Source organism: Salvelinus sp. IW2-2015, linkage group LG9, assembly GCF_002910315.2.
Source record: "Salvelinus sp. IW2-2015 linkage group LG9, ASM291031v2, whole genome shotgun sequence".
Lineage (NCBI taxonomy): Eukaryota > Metazoa > Chordata > Actinopteri > Salmoniformes > Salmonidae > Salvelinus > Salvelinus sp. IW2-2015.
The window spans coordinates 15,337,176-15,361,851 of record NC_036849.1 but is presented as its reverse complement, the minus strand read 5'-3'; the positions used below and the strand labels follow the sequence as shown (position 1 = coordinate 15,361,851).

Sequence of the window (24,676 nt, the reverse complement as noted above, 5' to 3'; positions counted from 1 at the left end):
AATGTGTTTTCTGCGTTCACTGGAGATGACTCACCGTTTCAAAGCAGTCTTCTCAGTCAACACAATCCAATGTCTCTTAGATCATCTTCATAACATCTATTAAGTTGTTTACACTGTATTGTCTGGGCTCCCGAGTGGCGCAGCGGTCTAAGGCACTGCATCTCAGTTCTAGAGGCATCAACCGGCTGTGATTGGGAGCCCCAAAGGGCTGCGCACAATTGACCCAGCGTTGTCCGGGTTTAGCCGGGGTAGGCTGTCATTGTCAATAAGAATTTCTTCCTAACTGACTTGCCTAGTTAAATAAAAAAAATACATTTTTGTCTAGTTTGCCTATTTAATGTTCTCCACATGGAGGCACATTGTTTTGTGGATATGTTGCAGTAATTGTTTGAAAAGGTGTCAGCGCGTCAGTGAAAATAGTTCGCCAAAAAGCAAGTGTGTTAACCGTTTCCCCCTGCATACTGGGAAACCTAGATGTACACCGCAGAGATCCCCCGACGCCTATATTAAGGAGCGTGTTGTGTGTGGTGATACGCATGCGTTATCACACCCCGGGAGCCTGCAGAATGCAGCGCTTCGGAGGCGCGCGTCTGTGCCACAGTGCGCTCTCAGCAGCTGAAGCGCAGTGTTACAATGAGCTTCTCCATCCCACCGGCTAATACCCACCCACACTGCCGTCCTCCGATAAGCAGCATCAAAACCGCCCACCACCTCACAACCACCGCCTGGCCCCAGGATGCCCGGGGGAAAGAGAGGGCTTGTGGCACCGCAGAATACTTTTTTGGAAAACATTGTCCGGCGCTCAAGTGGTAAGCAATGTACCTGTTCGTGGGTTTCCATAACAAACAGCTTTAAATAGTTTGGATGATTGCCTTCCTTTTTTTGTTCAAAAGATAATTCTAGTCTATTCATAATCTAATCATTGTTTTTTATATGACTTGCCTTTATTGTTAAAATTATCTGGTAGTTTGTTTACAAAGTTTATTCGATGACGTCATGCCAAGGCGATTTGGTGTTCATCATGGTAGTGCATAGGCTGCTGAATTTGATATACTGCCAGTCATGTTGCACGGAAATTATATTTCATTGAGGTCAATATAAAATATATTTATTTTCAGATATCATGTAAATTGTTTTAGTGATTATTTGTAAGTTCAATTGTAGGCCATATCAAAAATAGATAACAATAGCTTAATTTGCAATCCATTTAGCAATCATTAGACTACTCTCTTATATTTATTTGGCTATTTGTGGTGTGTGTATATCACTTCTTGGCAAAGTGTTCAGCTATAGGCTTTATACATTTGCAGTAAAAAGAATCAGCATGCAGGATGCAGTAAAATTTATGTCATTACTTAGGGGCAATCTGCAATTGCTACATACATTTTGGGATTTATAAATGAATGATTTGTACTCATTGATTCTTGAAGAATATAACTTATAAATGCCGCATGAGCTTAGTTCAACTGTTGTACCCCATCACAACCCAAAATATAAGCTTGTTTTACTCCAATGTTTCTAAACAAAGTAAATGTAAACAAACATTTACAAAGTAAATGTAGCCTCAAAACATGGTTAAAACTATAATTATGAAATCATGGATGATCAGTCCTCGCATGCTTTGCTCTGTCTATAAATTGTTATTTCTCTCCAAGTTTCTGCGTACAGAAACGTGATGATCCATATTGTGCTATTAACAACCTGAGAAATGAATCACTCTCTTGTCTATCAGCGAAACGCCAGTGAAACTGCAGCAGCTGAGGTATAGAATCTCTAATGCAGAGAAGCTGCTGTGGACTTGGCAGCAGAGTTAAGACATATGTGCTGTAAACTCTCCCTCTGATTAACTTATGGTTGTTGTTGTGGACGTAGGACAAGCTACTGAGTGTAGTGTCATAATTATATGGACCACAAAAGAGCGAGACATTTGATGGACACGTCATCACTGTGTTAGGCTTCATTGTGTGGGGTCACTCTCATCACGCATCGCCAATGGGTTGTGACAGACCATCTGAGTGTTTGCAGACATTTTACACCAGAGCCATCCCCCTCACCACACACCTGTTTACTTCGACCTTTCCTCACAGAGACCAGCTTCCTCCTGGGGAACGCCCAGATCGTGGGGTGGCCTGTAGTATACAGTAATGATGGATTCTGCAAGCTCTCTGGGTTCCACAGGGCTGAGGTTATGCAAAAGAGCAGCACTTGCAGGTAAGGATGGTTGTTGTATGGTAATATAGTAATTATTTTATTATGCCCCTTTGTATGTGTACTGTATCTGCCGTTATAGATGACCACTAAACCACTGTAGAATACTTTGAAAAGTGCCTTCATTAAAGTGAAGTAAGTCAGTTTATCACCTGAGCTGTCTGAACATCACATTGCAAGAGACTCACTGAATCTGGTGTTCCACTAGTACTGAATGAGTCCATGTACTGCCTGCTGCTTATAGAAAGAGTTTCAAATGGAACAAATGACTGTTGCAAAGGGAAACCAGTCAGTCCCCCCAAGGTGAGGCCATCTTTAAAATACAACTCCAAAAGCTTCACTTGAGGTTTTCCTGGCCTTCGACCAGGGCTAAGGGCTTGTTAAGCCTGGGGCTAAAGTCGTCCTTAACATGTGATTCTATGGGAGTGGAGGAGCATTGGCCTTAAAGGGTAGGTAGCATAAATGTAACCACATGTAACATATGGATTTTCATTAAAATACACATCAAAGGACCTCCCGAGTGGCGCAGTGGTCTAAGGCACTGCTTCACAGTGCTACAGACCCGGTGTCATTCCCGGGCTGTGTCACAACCAGCTGTGATCGGGAGTCCCATAGGGCGGCGCACAATTGGCCCAGCATCATACGGCTTAGGGGAGGGTTTGGTCATTTATTTGGCTCATCGCGCTCTAGCGACTCCTTGTGCCGGGCCGGGCGCCTGCAGGCCGACCATGGTTGTCAGTTGAAAAGTGTTTCCTCCGACACATTGGTGCGGCTGGCTTCCGGGTTAAGCTGCAGGTGTTAAGAAGCGATGTTTGGCGGTTAATGTTTCAGAGGACGCATGACTTGACCTTCGCCTACGATCCTGTTAGGGAGTTGTAGCAATGAGACAAGATCAAAAAAGGGGGTACATTTAAAAAAAGAATAATTAAAAAAAGAATTTGCATCAAAAGTCCCAGCGCAAAGTTACACCTCACTTTTTTTACCCCTTCTAGTTATTACATAAAACTGATCCGAATGATGAAGAATGACGAAATCAGTCTGGAAAAAACATTTGTGGGGTGTGATGTAATATGGAGGTCCTGGCAAGCCAGCCTATTCCCTATAATGTAAACTCCAACATAAATAACTTTGTTTGCACTCTACAGCCAACTTAAAAGCAAATATTGTATGAATACATTGTTACAAGTCAGCTTGTAAGATTTCTAACCAACTAGCCTGCTAACATTAGCCCTACTAGCCTTCTAACGTTATCCCTACCAGCCTCCTAACATTAGCCCTACTAGCCTTCTAACGTTATCCCTACCACCCTGCTAACATTAGCCCTACTAGCCTTCTAACGTTATCCCTACCACCCTGCTAACATTAGCCCTACTAGCTTTCTAACGTTATCCCTACCAGCCTGCTAACGTTACATTAGCACTTCCTGAGTCAGCAAGTTGCTATCAACAACTAGCTCACAGATACATTAAAATAAAACCAATGTTTTTGAAATACATAACCACAGCTAACCAGTTATCAGAGAATTGTAAGGGAGTGTGTACGCTTATTACTATGAAATTATTAACGGGGCTATAAATCAGCATGAAACTGTAAAATAGTTACAATTATAACTACGATCAACTTATGGGCAATTAAGTTCTCAAAATATCAGGCAATGTATTCTTAGAGACAGTAGATATCTTTACAAAACAAAGATATATTTGTTTGCAAGTGCATCGGTCATGTTGTACCGACGGTGACTATTAAAACCTTCCCCAACCAGAAACCATGGATTGATTGAACTGACAGCGTGAACCACTGCTTTTAATCATGGCAAGGTGACCGGAAACATGCCCGAATACAAACAGTGTAGCTATTCACTCCGCAAGGCAATCAAACAAGCTAAGCGTCAATATAGAGAGAAAGTAGAGTCGCAATTCAATGGCTCAGACACGAGACATGTGGCAGGGTCTACAGTCAATCACGGATTACAAAAAGAAAACCAGCCCCATCGCAGACACCGATGTCTTGCTCCCAGACAAACTTAACAACTTCTTTGCTCRCTTTGAGGACAGTACAGTGCCACTGACACGGCCCGCTGCCAAAACCTGCGGGCTCTCCTTCACCGCAGCCAATGTGAGTAAAACATTTAAACGTGTTAACCCTCGCAAGGCTGCCGGCCCAGACGGCATCCCGAGCCGCGTCCTCAGAGCATGCGCAGACCAGCTGGCTGGTGTGTTTACTGACATATTCAATCAATCCCTATCCCAGTCTGCTGTTCCTACATGCTTCAAGAGGGCCACCATTGTTCCTGTTCCCAAGAAAGCTAAGGTAACTGAGCTAAACGACTATCGCCCCGTAGCACTCACTTCCGTCATCATAAAGTGCTTTGAGAGACTAGTCAAGGATCATATCACCTCCACCCTAGACCCACTCCAATTTGCTTACCGCCCCAATAGGTTCACAAACAACGCAATCGCTATCACGCTGCACACTGCCCTAACCTGTCTGGACAAGAGGAATTCCAAATGTTCATTGATGACAGCTCAGCATTTAACACCATAGTACCCTCCAAACTCGTCATTAAGCTCGAGAGCCTGGGTCTCGACCCTGCCCTGTGCAACTGGGTCCTGGACTTTCTGACGGGCTGCCCCCAGGTGGTGAGTGTAGAAAACAACATCTCCACCCCGCTGATCCTCCGCACTGGAGCTCCACAAGGGTGTGTTCTCAGCCCTCTCCTGTACTCCCTGTTCACTCATGACTGCGTGGCCATGCATGCCTCCAACTCAATCATCAAGTTTGCAGACGACACTACAGTGGTAGGCTTAATTACCATCAACGACGAGACGGCCTACAGGGAGGAGGTGAGGGCCCTCGGAGTGTGGTGTCAGGAAAATAACCTCACAGTCAACGTCAACAAAACAAAGGAAATGATTGTGGACTTCAGGAAACAGCAGAAAGAGCACCCCCCCCCTATCCACATCGACGGGACAGTAGTGGAGAAGGTGGAAAGTTTTAAACTCCTCGGCGTACACATCACGGACAAACTGAAATGGTCCACCAACACAGACAGCGTGGTGAAGAAGGCGCAACAGCACCTCTTCAACCTCAGGAGGCTGAAGAAATTTGGCTTGTCACCAAAAACACTCACAAACTTTTACAGATGCACAATCGAGAGAATCCTGTCGGGCTGTATCACCGCCTGGTACGGCAACTGCTCCGTCCACAACCGTAAGGCTCTCCAGTGGGTAGTGAGGTCTGCACAACGCATCACCGGGGGCAAACTACCTGCCCTCCAGGACACCTACACCACTTGATGTCACAGGAAGGCCAGAAAGATCATCAAGGACAACAACCACCCGAGCCACTGCCTGTTCACCCCGCTATCATCCAGAAGGCGAGGTCAGTACATGTGCATCAAAGCTGGGGCCGAGAGACTGAAAAACAGCTTCTATCTCAAGGCCATCACTGTTAAACAGCCATCACTAACATTGAGTGGCTGCTGCCAACATACTGACTCAAATCTCTAGCCACTTTAATAATTAAAAAGTGGATGTAAGAAATATATCACTAGTCACTTTAAACAATGGCACTTTATATTTGGCTCATCGCGCTCCAGCGAGTCCTTGTGGCGGGCCGGGAGCCTGCAGGCTGACTTCGGTCCTTAGTTGAACGGTGTTTCCTTCGACACATTGGTGCAGCTGGCTTCCCGGTTAAGCCAGCGGGTGTTAAGAAATGCGGCTTGGCGTGTCATGTTTTGGAGGACACATGACTTGACCTTCACCTCTCCCGAGCCAGTTGGGGATTTGCAGCGATGAGACAAGATCAGAAATCACAAAATTGATTACGTTGGATTATGTTGGAGAGGCTTCCATTGTGGGGTATGCATGGATGTCCGAGCTGTTTGCTACTGGTTTAAAAAGACAGCTCGGTGCATTCGGCGTGTCAATACTTCTTACAAAAACAAGTAGTTATGTTCTGTTCTGTTAGACAGGTAACTCTTTATCCACAATATAGCATGGGGATGTAAAGCCATAACACATACTTTTTTCCAGCAGCAGACTATGATCGATAATGTCAAAAGCTGCACTGAAGTCTAACAAAACTGCTCCCACAATCTTTTACTATCAATTTCTCTCAGCCAATCGTCAGTCATTTGTGTTTGTGCCGTGCATTTTGAATGTCCTTCCCTATAAGCATGCTGAAAGTCTGTTGTCAATTTGTTAACTGTAAAATAGCATTGTATCTGGTCAAACACAATTTTTTCAAGAAGTTTACTAAGGTTTGGGACAGGCTGATTGGTCGGCTATTTGATTAACTTAGGCCAGGGCAATTGTTCACACACAGTGCATTCCAAAAGTATTCAGACTTCTAAAAACCTGGTTTTGCTTTGCCATTATTGGGTATTGTGTGTAGATATATGAGGGGGAAAAAACAATTGAATCCATTTTAGAATAAGGCTGTAACAACAAAATGTGGAAAAATTCAAAGGGTCTGAATACTTTCCAAATGCACTGTATTGTGCACATAAATGGAGGGTACTTTGTACACTCTCATAACATCTTCCACTGCATGTGTGAAGATTGTGATCGCACAGATCAAATCAAATAAAGTTTATTTGTCACGTGGGCCGAATACAACAGGTACAGTGAAATGCTTACTTACAGGCTCTAACCAATAGTGCGGAAAAAAAAGGTGTGTGTGTAGGTAAGTAAAGAAATAAAACAACAGTAAAAATACATTTGAAAATAACAGTAGCAAGGCTATATACAGACACCTGTTAGTCAGGCTTATTGAGGTAGTATGTACATGTAGGTATGGTTAAAGTGACTATGCATATTTGATGAACAGAGAGTAGCAGTAGTGTAAAAAGAGGGGTTGGCGGGTGGTGGGACACAATGCAGATAGCCCGGTTAGCCAATGTGTGGGAGCACTGGTTGGTCGGGCCAATTGAGGTAGTATGTACATGAATGTTTAGTTAAAGTGACTATGTATATATGATAAACAGAGAGTAGCAGCAGCGTAAAAGAGGGGTGGGGGGGGGGGACACAATGCAAATAGTACGGGTAACCATTTGGTTACCTGTTCAGGAGTCTTATGGCTTGGGGGTAAAAACTGTTGAGAAGCCTTTTTGTCCTAGACTTGGCACTCCGGTACCGCTTGCCATGCGGTAGTAGAGAGAACAGTCTATGACTGGGGTGGCTGGGGTCTTTGACATTTGACATTTTTAGGGCCTTCCTCTGACACCGCCTGGTGTAGAGGTCCTGGATGGCAGGCAGCTTTGCCCCAGTGATGTACTGGGCCGTACGCACTATCCGCTGAAGTGCCTTGCGGTCGGAGGCCGAGCAATTGCCGTACCAGGCAGTGATGCAACCGGTCAGGATGCTCTCGATGTTGCAGTTGTAGAACCTTTTAAGGATCTCAGGACCATTGCCAAATCTTTTTAGTTTCCTGAGGGGGAATAGGCTTTGTCGTGCCCTCTTCTCGACTGTCTTGGTGTGTTTGGACCATTCTAGTTTGTTGTTGATGTGGACACCAAGGAACTTGAAGCTCTCAACCTGCTCCACTACAGCCCCGTCGATGAGAATGGGGGCGTGCTCGGTGCTCCTTTTCCTGTAGTCCACAATCATCTCCTTAGTCTTGGTTACATTGAGGGATAGGTTGTTATTCTGGCACCACCCGGCCAGGTCTCTGACCTCCTCCCTATAGGCGGTCAGTTGACTGTTGTGTCATCAGGAAACTTAATGATGGTGTTGGAGTCGTGCAGTCATGAGTGAACAGGGAGTACAGGAGGGGACTGAGCAAGCACCCCTGCACACACCCCCGTGTTGAGAATCAACGTGGCGGATGTGTTGTTACCTACCCTTACCACCTGGGGGCAGCCCGTCAGGAAGTCTAGGATCCAGTTGCAGAGGGAGGTGTTTAGTCCTAGGTTCCTTAGCTTAGTGATGAGCTTTGAGGGTACTATGGTGTTGAACGCTGAGCTGTAGTCAATGAATAGCATTCTCACGAAGTGTTCCTTTTGTCCAGGTGGGAAAGGGCAGTGTGGAGTGCAATAGAGATTGCATCATCTGTGGATCTGTTTGGGCGTTATGCAAATTGGAGTGGGTCTAGGGTTTCTGGGATAATGGTGTTGATGTGAGCCATTACCAGCCTTTCAAAGCACTTCATGGCTACGAATGTGAGTGCTACGGGTCTGTAGTCATTTAGGCAGGTTGCCTTTGTGTTCTTGGGCACAGGGACTATGGTGGTCTGCTTGAAACATGTTGGTATTACAGACTCAATCAGGGACATGTTGAAAATGTCAGTGAAGACACCTGCCAGTTGGTCAGCACATGCCCGGAGCACACGTCCTGGTAATCCGTCTGGCCCCGCAGCCTTGTGTATGTTGACCTGTTTAAAGGTCTTACTCACGTCGGCTACGGAGAGCGTGATCACACAGTCGTCCGGAACAGCTGATGCTCTCATGCATGCCTCAGTGTTGCTTGCCTCGAAGCGAGCATAGAAAAGATTTAGCTCGTCTGGTAGGCTCGTGTCACTGGGCAGCTCGCGGCTGTGCTTCCCTTTGTAGTCTGTAATAGTTTGCAAACCCTGCCACATCCGACGAGCGTCGGAGCCGGTGTAGTATGATTCAATCTTAGCCCTGTATTGACGCTTTGCATGTTTGATGGTTCGTCGCAGGGCATAGCTGGATTTCTTGTAAGCTTCCGGGTTAGAGTTCCGCACCTTGAAAGCGGTAGCTCTACCCTTTAGCTCAGTGCGAATGTTGCCTGTAATCCATGGCTTCTGGTTGAGGTATGTACGTACAGTCAGTGTGGGGACGACGTCCTCGATGCACTTATTGATAAAGCCAGTGACTGATGTGGTGTATTCCTCAATGTCATCGTAAGAATCTCGGAACATGTTCCAGACTGTGATAGCAAAACAGTCCTGTAGTTTAGCATCTGCTTCATCTGACCACTTTTTTATAGACCGAGTCACTGGTGCTTCCTGCTTTAATTTGAGCTTGTAAGCAGGAATCAGGATGATAGAGTTGTGGTCGGATTTACCAAATGGAGGCCGAGGGAGAGCTTTGTATGCGTCTCTGTGTGTGGAGTAGAGGTGATCTAGAATTTTTTCCCCTCTGGTTGCACATTTAACATGTTGATAGAGATTTGGTAGAACTGATTTAAGTTTTCCTGCATTAAAGTCTCCGGCCACTAGGAGCGCCGCCTCTGGGTGAGTGGTTTCCTGTTTGCTTATTTCCTTATACAGCTGACTGAGTGTGGTCTTAGTGCCAGCATCTGTTTGTGGTGGTAAATAAATATCCACGAAAAGTATGGCTGAGAACTCTCTAGGCAAGTAGTGTGGCCTGCAATTTATCACAATATACTCTACTTCAGGCGAGCAAAATCTAGAGACTTCCTTAGATTTCGTGGACCAGCTGTTGTTTACAAATATGCACAGACCGCCCCCCCTCGTCTTACCGGAGTGTGCTGTTCTATCCTGCCGGTGCAGCGTATATCCCGCTAGCTGAATATCCATGTCGTCATTCAGCCACGATTCCGTGAAACATAGAACATTACAGTTTTTGATGTCCTGTTGGTAGGATATTCGTGATCGTACCTCGTCTAATTTATTGGCCAATGATTGCACGTTGGCAAGTAATATTGACGGTAACGGCAGCTTTCCTACTCGCCTTCTGCGGGTCCTGACGAGGCATCCGGCTCTTCGTCCTCTGTACCTGCGTCGCTTCCTCTTGCGAATAACTGGGATGTCGGCCCTGCCGGGTGTTTGGAGAATATCATGTGAGTCTTGCTTGTTGTTGAAAAAATCTTTGTCTAATCCAAGGTGAGTGATCGCTGTCCTGATATCCAGAAGCTCTTTTCTGCCGTAAGATACGGTTGCAGAAACATTATGTTCAAAATAAGTTACAAATAACCCGAAAACCCCCCCACATAATAGCACAATTGGTTGGGCGCCATTTCTTCAGGCGCCATTTAAGCGATATCAAACAGTATCCTTTTTGTGGATACATTTTTGGTAATAACTGTACACACACATCTCAACACATTTAACCATGTCATTTTCAGTCCGTTTACGCTGTTTGCTTCATCAGAATCCTGCTCTGTTCATGTCTCCAGCAAAAGTTGGAGTGCTCTTTGGTTCAAACCTGCCACCCTTGTTGCTGATAGTAGAAGCTTTGATGAAGACTAGAGGCACAGATAGAACAATGAGACAATGAGATATTTCACCAGATGTATAAATGTGAAGCATCCGCTTGGCGTTTCCACTCACTACCAAATATGGTGGTGAGAAGAAGCCTAGTGGCTGGCAGTTGGAGAAGATGGAACGATATGGATTTTGGCTGACATTCTGCAAATGTTCTCATCGATGAAACATTTGATCTCAATACAGTTTTCTGTTCCCAAAAGTATAATCTATTATGAACAGAGTGGACTACGTTTTGTAGAATTTTTACTCTTTGCCAAAGTTTCCAAAAATTGCTTGTCTAGAAGGAGTACAAGGGCGAATTTAGTTATTGCACACGCTCACTTCAGAGTAGGTGTTCCCTACGGAAATATGCAAATAAATGCTAGAACGTGCCAATAGGATCTCGCTAGCTCGTGCTTAGCTCTGCCCCCCTCCTTGCTTGTTCTGCCCACTATGACCAATTTGTTCCTATTGGAAACGACAGGCTGTGGTCTTTCTTGGGTTAGTTATAAACATCTTTGCTAGAGGTGTGAGATGAGCAAAAGAGGAGAAGGCCGACTCCTGCTGTGAGCTTGCTGAGAGTGGCCCTCCATCTTCCTTTGTTCTCTGGCCAGTGAAGAGAGGGAATCCTTGTGTATTGTTATTGTGGTTGGCATCTGGCCTGGATGTGTTAATTTGACGCTTCTCTACAGAACTGTATATGCAGTTAACGTTATCTTAGCCAGCGAACTAGCCAGCCAGTTAACATTATAAAAATGAAGACCAGCGAGCACAGGCAGTAACCCACAGAACATGACTAAAACAAAACCCGTCAACAGATAAAAAAAACAAAAAAAGCTAAGACAGAGTGGAGACTTACATATTGACGGCTGTGGCCCATCATGGCAAGGACTGCAGGCTGAGTTAGCAAAAACAAAGAGAGAGCCAGCGAGAGAGAGGCACTTCTGGTGTGATAAGTCTAGCTAGCTTTTTAGCCAGCTAACTAGTCTTGCCAGCTAGCATATCCCTGCAGAGGAAACTTCCACCAGATATGAAATGTCAAGATGTCTGACAAAAGCAGCGACTCCGAGCATAGCAGGAACTCTGTTTCCCTTGGGCCTGACCATTTTGGAGAACCTGATGAAGATGAGGTGGTGGCAGAGCAGGCAGGGATCACTTTCCCGTTTCGATTTGACCCTGAAGCATGGCACAGAGAGCTTGCTGGTGCTGAACTTGTAGTGCGCGATGCGGCTCCACGTGTAGGGAATGTTGATTGGTAATATGGCTTGCTAGTTTGCTACTGAGAATACACCCTATAATATCACTTATTACGTAACTCCTAGTGGGTGGTATAATGCAACATTCTGGCTTCCCCACAATCTACTTGGATGTCAATGTGCTGCGCACGGCCTACAATACTTATTGGCAGGACCATATGCTGACACCGAGTCCATACTCAACACGAGTTAGCTAATCTTTAAATAAAATCATCAATCGAATGCAATCAAGTAATGTTACACCACTCCCCCTACCAATAGTAATAAACTTTTTCCCTTTATTTTTTAGAAAGTTCAGACACAGGCAGTTGATCAGCTGGATTTGGAGCTATCTGGGGCGGCACAACCGTGTGCCACTTCCAGCGTGTGCAGTCAATGGGATAAGAAATAGGTTCACAAAATGAGGAGAACATGTCCTACACAGGCTTCAAGTGCCCCCCACTTGGGGCTCCCGAGTGGTGCAGCAGAAATCAGCTTAGGGCTAGATGCAGGTGTGTTGATGGCAGCGTGACATTAGAAGGCTGATGTTGGACTGAGGTGGTAATCAGTTTCCTAGAGAAAGAGACAGGGAGAAAGACAGAAAATTATTCTGAAGTTACTCAAACATTTAGACTTTGAATCAACTCCACATCAAGTAACTGATGCAAGCAGTAAAATTAGATTTAGAAAAACACCTTATGGAACAGAGGGGACTGTGAAGCAACACAAACATAGGCACAGACACATGCATACAAACACACACACAATAGCATATGTACTATACACATGGATTTAGTACTGTAGATATGTGGTAGTGGTGGAGTAGGGGCCTGAGGGCACAGTGTGTTGTGAAATCTGTGAATGTATTGTAATGTTTTTAACATTGTATAAGCTGCCTTAATATACAAATATTACGACACCGTATTTTACCAATGAGATAACAATACTTGCTGCATGAGTACTGTCTCAAGTCATTCCAGAGCAGGCTGGAGAAGCTGAGGCACGAGGAGAGCCACCCGCATGTAAAAAAAAAACAAAAAAAAAAACATTATATAATCCCTCATTGCCTGGTCCTTCGTGGGATGCTGAAACTGGCGTACAGAGTGGTGGAGGTGATTCCAGGATCCTGGTGTCTGACTCGTCCTCCGGGAGTAGGGGGGGACAAACCACAGCTTTCACTATTTTGGCAGCGTAGTCTGTAAATACACAAATAATAACAGGCATTTCAACATTTATATAATTTGACTTAGGTAGTTTTGGTCTTCATTGGCCTAATTGTGTATCCAAAATTCTTGGCCATTGGGAAGGAGAGGGAGTACCTCAGCAGGTTGTCTTTTGTCACTGCCTGCATCCGTCCACTGTTCTCATTTTAACGCAAGGCTGGGGCGGCAGGTAGACTAGTGGTTAGAGCGTTGGACTAGTAACCAAAAAGTTGCAAGATCAAATCCTCGAGCTGACAAGGTGAAAATCTGTCATTCTGCCCCTGAACAAGGCACTGTTCCTAGGGCATCATTGTAAATAAGAATTTGTTCTTAACTGACTTGCCTCGTTAAATAAAGGTTCAAAAAAAGAAAAAAGGCTGCAAGAGCTAAAACAAAAAAGGATAAAAAAAGAAGCACAGGAAACATTTGAGTTGGGTTCCAACTGAGAGACACAAACAATGGAAAGGGTTTTGATACACTTGACTGTAATAATGACAGATTCAGTAGTATTGCTTTACCAACACTGCATGCATTCCCTTGTGGGAGAAGGTAGCGCTTCGACAGGAAGTGTAGCATCAGAGAGTGGTACTCCTCTAGCCCTGATGTCTGGTAGTCAGTGGATAGTTGCGAGATGTCCTTCAGGATCAAGGCCACATGTAGAATCTTCTCCAAACCCATTGAGGTCCCAGAGTCTGGAATTTGATTTAAAAACAGAATGAACTATTATATTGTAAGATCATAAGGTGAATGCAAATGTAAGATTGGCTGTTCTGTAAAAATCCATGTACTACACGTAGGATATGTACACTGACTTAGTTCCAGCCACTCGTTTGTCCGTTCCTCTGCTTGCAGTGGTGTATGATGACACAAAGGCATGAGTGGCATCAGTAGGTTGGTATGCTGGTTCTGAATGTGGTACAGCGTAACGTTTCCATTTTGGCACAATAATTCCCCTGCTTTCTTCAGGAGTCATGACCAGTAGGGGTGGTTGATAGTGGAGTTCCGCCACTGCCCAACATCAGCACACCCTCTCGAGTGGTGTCAATTTTCTTGTATAGAGCTAATCACAGTAGAAAACGGGTAATAAAAATGTACACATGGATGAGTAGAATAGTCATACCCACTTATACAGTATAATGACACAAAGTTAAATATTTCTTACATTTAGCCAAATATCAAAGCGATGCTTTGTATCTGGCATGTTCTCCCAGATCCATTTAACGATCTGTCTGTTTGGGTCAGTGATGAGGGTTCCAACCACCAGCTCAGCACTGCTTAGTCCTCTTCAACCCCTCCAGTTCACACCACGTGGCGCTCTTCACCTCATTACTCTTAGATACAAACAAAAAAATAAATGCACTTCAATGCAATTAAGCAAATCAGATTTGACACATCAATGTAACAAATTGTTGCATGATTTTACAGTATAAAAATAGACAACATACGGTGCATTTGGAAAGTATTCAGACCCCTTGACTTTTTTCACATTTTGTTACTTTACAGCCTTATTGTAAAATGGATTACATAGTTTTTTCCCCCTCATTAATCTACACACAATACCCTATAATGACAAAGCAAAAACAGGTTTAGAAATGTTTGCAAATGTATTACAAATAAAAAAAACAGAAATAAGACATTTACATAAGTACTCAGTACTTTGATGAAGGACTATTGGCATTGATTACAGCCTTGAGTCTTCTTGGCTATTCAGAGACTTGTCCCGAAGCCTCTCCTGCGTTGTCTTGGCTGGGTGCTTAGGGTCGTTGTCCTGAGGCCCTGAGCACTCTGGAGCAGGTTTTCATCAAGGATCTCTCTATACTTTGCTCTGTTCATCTTTCCCTTGATCCTGACTAGTCTCCCAGTCCCTGACTCTGAAAAACAACCCCACAGCATGATGCTGGCATGACCATGCTTCACCGTAGGGATGGTGCCAGGTTTCCTCCTGACGTGACGCTTGGCGTTCAGGCCAAAGAGTTCAATCTTGCTTTTATCAGACCAGAGAATCTTGTTTCTCATGGTCTGAGAGTCTATAGGTGCCTTTTTGCAAACTCCAGCGGGCTGTCATGTGCCTTTTACTGAGGAGGGTTTTCCGTCTGGCCACTCTACCATAAAGATCTGATTGGTGGAGTGCTGCAGAGATGGTTGTTCTTCTGGAAGGTTCTCCCATCTCCACAGAGGAAATCTGGAGCGCTTTCAAAGTGACCATCGGGTCACCTCACTGATCAAGGCCCTTCTCCACCAATTGCTCAGTTTGGCTGGGCGGCCAGCTCTAGGAAGAGTCTTGGTTGTTCCAAACTTCTTCCATTTAAGAATGATGGAGGCCACTGTGTTCTTGGGGACCTTCAATGCTGCAGATATACCCTTGACACAATCCTGTGTCTGCGCTCTAAGGACAATTCCTTCCACTTGGTTTGGCTTGGTTTTTGCTCTGACATGCACTGTCAACTGTGGGACCTTATATAGACAGGTGTGTGCCTTTTGAAATTATGTCTAATCAATTGAATTTACCACAGGTGGACTCCAATCAAGTTGTAGAAACATCTCAAGGATGATCAATTGAAACAGGATGCATCTGAGCTCAATTTCGAGTCTCATAGCAAAGGGTTAGAATACTTTTGTAAATAAGGTATTTCTGTTTTTTATATTTAATACATTTGCGAATGTGTCTAAAAACCTGTTTTCGCTTTGCCATTATGGGGTATTGTGCGTAGATTGATGAAGGGGAAAAAAAATATTTAATACATTTTAGAATAAGGCTGTAACGTAGCAAAATGTGGAAAAAGTCAAGGGGTCTGAATACTTTCCGAATGCACTGTAAATGTATTAGATTAAAACCTCTTAGGGCTAGGGGGCAGTGTTTGGAAGTTCGGATGAATGATGTGCCCAAAGTAAACTGTCTGTTACTCAGGCCCAGAAGCTAGGATATGCATATAATTGGTAGCATTGGATAGAAAACCCTCTGAAGTTTCTAGAACTGTTAAAATAATGTCTGTGAGTATAAAATAACTGATATGGCAGGCGAAAACCCGAGGAAAATCCATCTGGAATTTTCTTTTTAGGTCTGTCACGTAGAGTAGGCCAGAAGGCTAAACTGGAAAACCTAACCTCTATCAAAATAAAAAGATGGCGGAGCCACAAAGTTCTTCTGTGCAAAGGTGTTAATTTACAAGGTGATTCCGGAACAAAAACAACAGTACTGCCATCAAACGTCTACCTTATGGTACAGCTTAAAAACAATGCTGCCCCATCCACAGCTCGAACCAAAATGCCTCTCCATGAACTGAAAGAGAGGCTCCTTTTGTAGGGCTAGCCCCTCCCCTCAGAACAATTAACACTGATTAATTAAGCAATTAACTATACAAACCTACATTTTCCATGAACTAAACATTCTAAAGGATATACATTGCAACACGGTTTTAAACAATATCACAACATAACATTTACAACATTACATCACTACTGACAGTATCTTTCAATATGCCCATATGCCCATTTACATTAATGAGCCATTTGGGACAGGCACTATAAAGTCAGCCCAATCCCTTAGCCCGGGTCCTTTTCCAGCATACCCGGAAGCTACAGAGATGGAAAGAGAGAGGAACAGAACGAACAAACAAAGCGCTCATCCACAACATTTATAAGTATAATAAATATTGCATATCTTAAATATGAACACTGACAAGTATGAAATGTATGTACCAAGACAGAAGTTAATTTATGTGTCGACCCACATTGTTAACTTATCTTATAACGGAGCAGGGAGGAGTGATGAATGTGTGCGTGCGTTAAAGAACCAAATGCTGCCCGCGGCCAGTGACGGACTTCTACGTCACAAGGTCACAGGCCATTTCAATGCTAGTCTATGGGATACACAAATAAATAGCTCCCAGATTGCAGTTCCTATGGCTTCCACTAGATGTCAACAGTCTTTAGAAAGGGTTTCAGGCTTGTTTTTTGAAAAACGAATGAGTAGTTGTAGTTTTTCCCAAGGTGTCTCTCATTAGAAAAGTAGTCTTGTTGCGCGTGTGATTGAGGTGCGCGCTCTTCGTTATTTAGCTTCCCCGTTGAACATACTATTCTCCGTCTTAAATTTGATCGTTTATTTAAATATTAGAGTACCTGAGGATTAATTAGAAACATCGTTTGACTTGTTTGGATGAACTTTACTGGTAACTTTTTGGATTCGTTTGTATGCATGTTGAACAAGTGGATTACTGAATCAAGCGCGCCAACTAAACGGAAAGTTTTGGGATATGAAGAAGGACTTTATCGAACAGAACGACCATTCATTGTGTAGCTGGGACACTTGTGATTGCAAACAGAGGAAGATCTTCAAACGTAAGTGATTTATTTTATTGCTATTTGGGATTTTGTGACGCCTGTGCTGATTTGAAAAAGTATTTTGATGTGAGGCGCTGTCCTCAGATAATGGCATGGTATGCTTTCGCCGTAAAGCCTTTTTACAAATCTGACAACGCGGTTGGATTAACAAGAAGTTAAGCTTTTAAATGATGTCAGACACTTGTATGTTCATGAATGTTTAATATTACAATTTTGTAATTTGAATTTGGCGCGCTCCAGCTTCACCGGATGTTGTCAATTTTGATCCCGATAGCGGGATCCGTGCGCTAAGAGGTTTTAACAATTTATATATTCAGGATCTTGTTGATTCTCTTTTCAACAGCAGTGAATGTCCCAAACTTTGGAGAGTGGCCAGACTATCACTCCGGGACTATCCCTCCATATGTTGCCAAGAACAGATCTCCACCCATTTCTTTGAGGATTTCGATGGTGCCACTCTGCTCGACATCCCATGTCTTGAAGACTGCTGGCTCAAGGTGGCTATGCTGGTGACAGAAGAATGTGCTGAGATGAATGGTGGCCACTCCCATCATGCAAAGCATTTGGAGGACATTGGTCGGCATACAACTTGACACCAAAATGGCAGCAAAAAGGAGCAGATTGCCTGCTGGCACCCTCCCAATCATAGGCTGGCTGGATCATTCTCTCACATGGTTGCGCGAACTGCAGATCTGTGTGATGTTGAGCGCTGTTCGTCTGGCTGTTGACGTAGTCTCTGGAATCTCCACTCCCAACACAGACTTGGAAAAGCTTCATCAGTTGGGACTGGAACACAAAACAAGTATTTCCTCGTCCAGACTGGCTGAAGCTTTGGGCTCCCTGAGAGTGAATAAAATATATGTCAGACCTTATTAGAATGGCAGACATTTTTACAGATGCTGTAGGGCAAACCAAGTTGTGTTCACAATTTACAATATCCACGTCACTACTCACCCAATGATCACATCATCTTCCTCTTCCTCAGCTTTTATTCTAATCAATTGTTAGTATTGACAGCTGGTTCACAATAACTGCCTGGTCATGACGTGAGGTGAGAACTATAAATGTGACATACGAGAAGACAAAACAACATATCAAATCCAAAGTAACTAGGGCAGATATATAAGATGATGACTCACCAATGCTTCTTGTATGTGGCATTACAAATGACACCTGTGTGCCTTTATGACACATTCCAGTTACATGCTAGCATGGCCAGCAGCTAACTGGAACTAGCCTGCTGGAACTAGCTAAGTAGCACCGGTTGTCCATATGACGTTGACAAATAGTGCATTGTGAATAGTTCAGAAGATCTCTTGGAAATAAGTTAAGAAATACAGTTGAAGTCGGAAGTTTCCATACACTTAGGTTGGAGTCATTAAAACTCGTTTTTCAACCACTCCACAAATTTCTTGTTAACAAACTATAGTTTTGGCAAGTTGGTTAGAACATCTACTTTGTGCATGACACAAGTCATTTTTCCAACAATTGTTTACAGACAGATTATTTCACTTATAATTCACTGTATCAGAAGTTTACATACACTAAGTTGACTGTGCCTTTAAACAGCTTGGAAAATTCCAGAAAATAATGTCATGGCTTTAGAAGCTTCTGATAGGCTAATTAACATAATCTGAGTCAATTGGAGGTGTACCTGTGGATGTATTTCAAGGCCTACCTTCAAACTCAGTGCCTCTTTGCTTGACATCATGGAAAAATCTAAAGAAATCAGCCAAGAACTCAGAAATAAAATTGTAGACCTCCACAAGTCTGGTTCATACTTGGGAGCAATTTCCAAACGCCTGACGGTACCACGTTCATCTGTACAAACAATAGTACGCAAGTATAAACACCAGCCGTCATACCGCTCAGGAAGGGGACGCATTCTGTCTTTTAGAGATGAACGTACTTTGGTGCGAAAAGTGCAAATCAATCCCAGAACAACAGCAAAGGACCTTGTGAAGATGCTAGAGGAAACAGGTACAAAAGTATCTATATCCACAGTAAAACAAGTCCTATATCGACATAACCTGAAAGTAAGCTCACCAAGGAAGAAGCCACTGCTCATGGGGACAAAGATCGTACTTTTTGGGAGGAGGCTTCGGGAGGAGGAGGCTTGTCGGGAGGAGGAGGCTTGCAAGCCAAAGAACACCATCCCAACCGTGAAGCACGGGGGTGGCAACATCATATTGTGGGGGTGCTTTGCTGCAGGAGGGACTGGTGCACTTCACAAAATAGATGGCATCATGAGGCAGGAAAATTATGTGGATATATTGAAGCAACATCTCAAGACATCAGTCAGGAAGTTAAAGCTTGGTCACAAATGGGTCTTCCAAATGGACAATGACCCCCAAGCATGCTTCCAAAGTTGTGGCAAAATGGCATAAGGACAACAAAGTCAAGGTATTGGCGTTGCCATCACAAAGCCCTGACCTCAATCCTATAGAGAATTTGTGGGCAGAACTGAAAAAGCGTGTGCAAGCAAGGAGGCCTGCAAACCTGACTCAGTTACACCAGCTCTGTCAGGAGGAATGGGCCAAAATTCACCCAACTTATTGTGGGAAGCTTGTGGAAGGCTACCCTAAACATTTGACCCAAGTTGAACAATTTAAAGGCAATGCTACCAAATACTAATTGAGTGTATGTAAACTTCTGACCCACTGGGAATGTGATGAAAGAAATAAAAGCTGAAATAAATCATTCTCTCTACTATTATTCTGATATTTCACATTTCTTAAATAAAATGGTGATCCTAACTGACCTAAACAGGGTATTTTTACTAGGATTAAATGTCAGGAATTGTGAAAAACTTAGCCAAATAAATGTATTTGGCTAAGGTGTATGTAAACTTCCGACTTCAACTGTATGTAAAAATGCTAAACATAACTATGTTTGTAGTTATAGGTAACCAGATCATGACTACAAATAAGTTACTAATTGTTTGACCACACTTTGATGTTACTCTGGTGAGTAAAAACTAATGCCTCCTACCCTTTACCCTCAGGCTATCTAAACTCAGCCTTGATCAGGGAAGGGTAGACTAGTGGTTAGTGGTAAGCTCAGGAACCACAGCAGCAGGTGTTCCAAAGGCACAGTCATTTTCTTAACTGGTCCCACACCAGTATTAGGAATAACATTCAGAGCCTATGAAGAGGAGTAGAGCTTTTATGAGTTAGATCATTAATTGATTAATAACTGTCATAATTGATGCCGTATGACATCTGGCATATAGACCTGTGGTTAGGATCAAATGACTAATCCTTTTGATTTTATTCGTCACTTTTCTTCCAGTTTTATGTATGGAGAGCTGACGGACAAGAAGACAATAGACAAAGTCAGAGAGACATTTGATAATTATGAGTCCAACTGCTTTGAGGTCTTGCTATACAGGAAGAACAGTGAGTGTTCACATTTAATTGTTCACATTGTATATGTACTGTATATTCTATTCTATTGTATAAAAAGGAAAATGTAAACAAAATGCACCTTATGAGAAAAGCAACTGTTACTACTACATTGTAAAGAATCCATTCTGTCTGCAGGGGCGCCAGTGTGGTTCTATATGCAGGTGGCCCCCATCAGGAATGAGAATGACAAAGTGGTTCTCTTCCTGTGCACCTTCAAAGACATCACTGTCTTCAAGCAGCCCATCGAGGACGAGTCCACTAAGGGTAAGGACGAGTCCACTTCGGGTAAGTCTCTCTGTGGGTCTCGATCATGCTGAACTGTGGCTGTTTGCATGTTATGAAGAGCCAGTCTATGAATTACTGGAGATAAAAAGGTCTTGTGATTGTTGTGGGCAGAACCTACAGAAGATGTGGATGTTTTTACCCTCTCCTCCTAGATGAGTGATGCACGTTGTCAGGACTTTGCCCTGGGTTCTGTTCTTAGCAGTGTTAAGCGGGTGTGTTTGCCCTTTGACAAGAAGAATGCTGTACCCCTGAGGGACCACTCCCCCCCGCGGTGCAGACTCCCCATCACCATGCCTCGTCAGAGACTTACTTACTGGTGGGAAAACCAAGCTCATGGGATTGGAAGATGACTAACACATGATGATCAACACATGATGATTAATATGGGCTTTACATGCTGTTAATGTTGGGAGCAGGTTGACCAGAAACAATACCATGACAGTCAGGGATATTGTCAAAAGATGACGTTTTGTTGAACATTTTACAGGACATGCAACTTGTTGTTTTTAGTCAAGTTAAGGGACTTTCATCTTTTGTAAAAAAACAAAAAAAACAAATACGAGTCAATTTACATGTATACATTCCATTCATACATTTTACAAATAAAATTATACAGTCTCAATTTACAATGTAACATTAAAAGTTCAGTATGTAAACTACTAACATGAAGCCATTGAAATCCTCCGGGGTGAAATGAGCACCGCATTCAGTGCCCGCGGTTCCCTTAACGTTACTCTAATCCGTTTATATTTTCCACTATTTTGTATTTTATTAGGAGCTTATTAGCATCTGTTCTCTAATTGCTTGTGATGACCTTACCATAGAATGACTGCTGTGTGTCCAGACCTTGTCAAGGGGTCACTGATTAGGAGTGTACCCAGAGCAGAGCTGTAGTGTGGACTGTCCAGTGTTATGGGATGGGATGGCAGACATGGATGGGTCTGAAGGGTATGGAAGCTGAATGCTGACACTATAGAAACACAACCTCCTCATGCTATAGCTCAAGCTGCTCCCACAGCTCAACACCCATTCACATCAGCTGAGGAGGAGACACTCCATCTAGACTGATTAGCCTTTCCACACGTATTCGTCCACGCTTTGAATTCAAAAGTGTTAAGTATTCACTGTCAGTGTTTCCCCTGGGATTTTTGTTCAGTAGTGGTGGCAAGGGTAGCGTGCGGAGGTCTCTTATGGGGAGGTTGCATTGCTACTAGTGTTAGGGCAATGACATGCTAGCTGTTCCCATAGACTTCCAGTCATTGAGCCGACGACTATCTCATATTGTTTGCATTGGTGGCAACAATTCAGCAGCCACTGCTGCTAAAGATTTCGAGGGGGTACTCTGACTGTATTTGAGCAGAAATTATTTGATCATCATATGCAGTTTGTTCGGGGGTGATGCTTCGCCACATTGTATTAGGTTGTTCTGGTCGGGTTGTTTTCTCGAGGGCTAGCAGAATGCACATTAGCCTTTTTTACAAGGCTATTTTGGGATATTACAGTAAAGATTGGGGGCTCTTTACATGGTCGGTGTGGAGTGCTGCTTTGCCCAGGCGGTATACAATGAGTTACACAACTCCTAACACTCTCTTCATCCGAGGGGAGGTCAGTTGTATCTGTTGCAGTGCCATTGTGAGTAGGCTGCCGCTGTGGCCTGTGTGGGTCTCTGCCACTGGTCTCCTTTCACCTTGCTGCCCTTTGGGAAAAATTGCTGAATTAACCTACTTTTGAAAGGAAGTGAAAGAGGATATGAGGTTAGAGACCCTGGAGCTGAGGGCTATTTCAGATCCCTGTTTCTCTCTGTGGTAATGGCACCTGAAAGGGTTTGACTGGTCTTATATTTCATCCTGTACAGTCCTCACATTATTATGGTTTATACAGCCAGCGTGAGAGTGGGGCTGTAGTTATAATATATGCAATTTAGCAGAAACTTTTATCCAAAGCAACTTACAGTCATGCGTGCATACTGGGTCCACGGATTCAAACCCACTATCCTGGCGTTGCAAGTGCCGTGCTCTACCAATTGAGCTACAGAGGACCCAGACCTTTGCTGTGCATGCCTAGTGCCTACATCATCACTGTGACTTTGAATCCATAGCTGCTGGTTTTACAACAAGATAAAGTCATCTTTAGATGAAGTCATGTATTAATGTATGGTTAACAGCGGATGCTTTCAGTGTTTCTCAAAGTGTATATCATTTATGTACCCTTTCCATATGACCAAGCTGTGCTAAATGTGTCAATGTTTTTGATGTCTGCAGGATGTACCAAGTTTGGACGGCTGACCCGTGCGCTGACACATAATAACCGCAACACCAGTCACCACACGACACCACAGGAGCTCACTCCTATGAGCAACCATGAGGTCAGCCAACCCAAGCAATCCCGTCTGGCAGAGGTAAGTGCTGTGTCACATGTAGAGCTGGGAATAAACCAGGTTAGGGCTGTGGTGTAGGGAGTTAGACAGACAATCATCATCCTGATCACCTCTTCGATCACATTCAGGTCCTGGGCCTAATGCAGAGAGAGAGGACAGACTATTAACACACAGGGGCTAAACAGAGAGAAAAACAGAGATGGCCAAAACGTTTTATTTTATTTTATAACAAACAGAAGAGAAGATACAAGAGAGGACGTTTAGGTAGAAAATTGATTGACCTAATGTTCGACTGTACACACATACAAACACACACATACACACCTCCCCATACATACTGTACGTTCAAGTTTTATTACTCGTATGTATGGGATACTCTTGCTATACACCATAAGCATAACATAAGAAGGCACAATTTATAGTCCAATATTTACATGTGTTTTGAAGAAGAGGGGGATTGCGGGTCAAGTGTTTAAATTGTGAAGTATTTAGCTATTATAATAAGTCTGTTGGCAGCAGTTGTGATGTGTGTGTAGCATAAATGTATATGAGTGGATGTCTGTGTGGGTGTGTGCGTGCGTGAGTGAGTGCGTGTGTGTGTGCTAAGGTGTGGAAAAGAGCAGGTGGTCAGTCCAGTGAAGGGTGTTCCGCAGTCTGATGGTTTGTAGATAGAAACTGGCTCAGAGCCTGTTTGCATCAGACCTCATGCTCCAATACTATCTGCCAGATGGTAAGGAAGTGAACAGCTCATGACTAGGGTGTGGGGGGTCCTTGATAATGCTGCGGGCCTTCCTCAGGCACCATTTTGAGTAGATGTCCTGGATGGGTGAGAGCACGATCCAAGTGAGGTGCTGGGCCTTGCGGTCATGGACGGAGTAATTTCCGTACCAGGCCGTGATGGAACCTGTCAGGACTCTCTCAATGGTGCAGCGGTAGTATTTGGAGAGGAACCGGGGTGCCATGCCAAATTTCTTCAGCCGCCTCAGGAAGTAGAGACGCTGTTGCACATTTTTGACAAGAATGGTGGTGTTGTTGGTCCATGTCAAGTAGTCGGTGATGTAGATGCTAAGGAACTTAAGTCTCTCTACTGCAGTCCCGTTGACAATCAACTCCTTTGTTTTGCTGACATTGAGAGAGAGTTTGTTGTCCTGGCACCACAATGCCAGTTCACTTACCTCCTCCCTATAGGCTGACTCGTTGTTATTGGTTATCAGGCCTACAACTAAGCTGTCGTCAGGAAACTTGATGATGGAGTTGGTGTCGTGCAAAGCCACAGTCGTGGTCGAACAGGGAGTACAGCAGAAAGTTGAGGAAACACCCCTGGGGGACCCCTGTGTTAAGAGTCAGTGTAGAGAAGGTGTTGTTGCCAATCCTCACAGCCTGTGGTCAGCCCGTCAGGAAGTACAGAATTCAGTTGCAGAGGCTGGTGTCCAGACCCAGGGCTCTGAG

At 43.9% G+C, this 24,676-nt stretch overlaps 1 protein-coding gene across 1 annotated transcript in view; it reads left to right on the top strand.

The window, feature by feature from the left end:
* Window positions 1–631: 631 nt before the first annotated feature.
* The window catches only part of kcnh5b (potassium voltage-gated channel, subfamily H (eag-related), member 5b), a 95,277-nt gene continuing 71,232 nt past the window's right edge, over window positions 632–24,676 (top strand). The window contains exons 1-5 of the mRNA XM_070445167.1: window positions 632–809; window positions 2,088–2,211; window positions 20,450–20,556; window positions 20,701–20,850; window positions 23,112–23,252. Of these exons, the coding sequence (XP_070301268.1) occupies window positions 737–809; window positions 2,088–2,211; window positions 20,450–20,556; window positions 20,701–20,850; window positions 23,112–23,252 (595 nt within the window). The 5' untranslated portion in view covers window positions 632–736. The remainder of the gene's footprint in view (window positions 810–2,087; window positions 2,212–20,449; window positions 20,557–20,700; window positions 20,851–23,111; window positions 23,253–24,676) is intronic.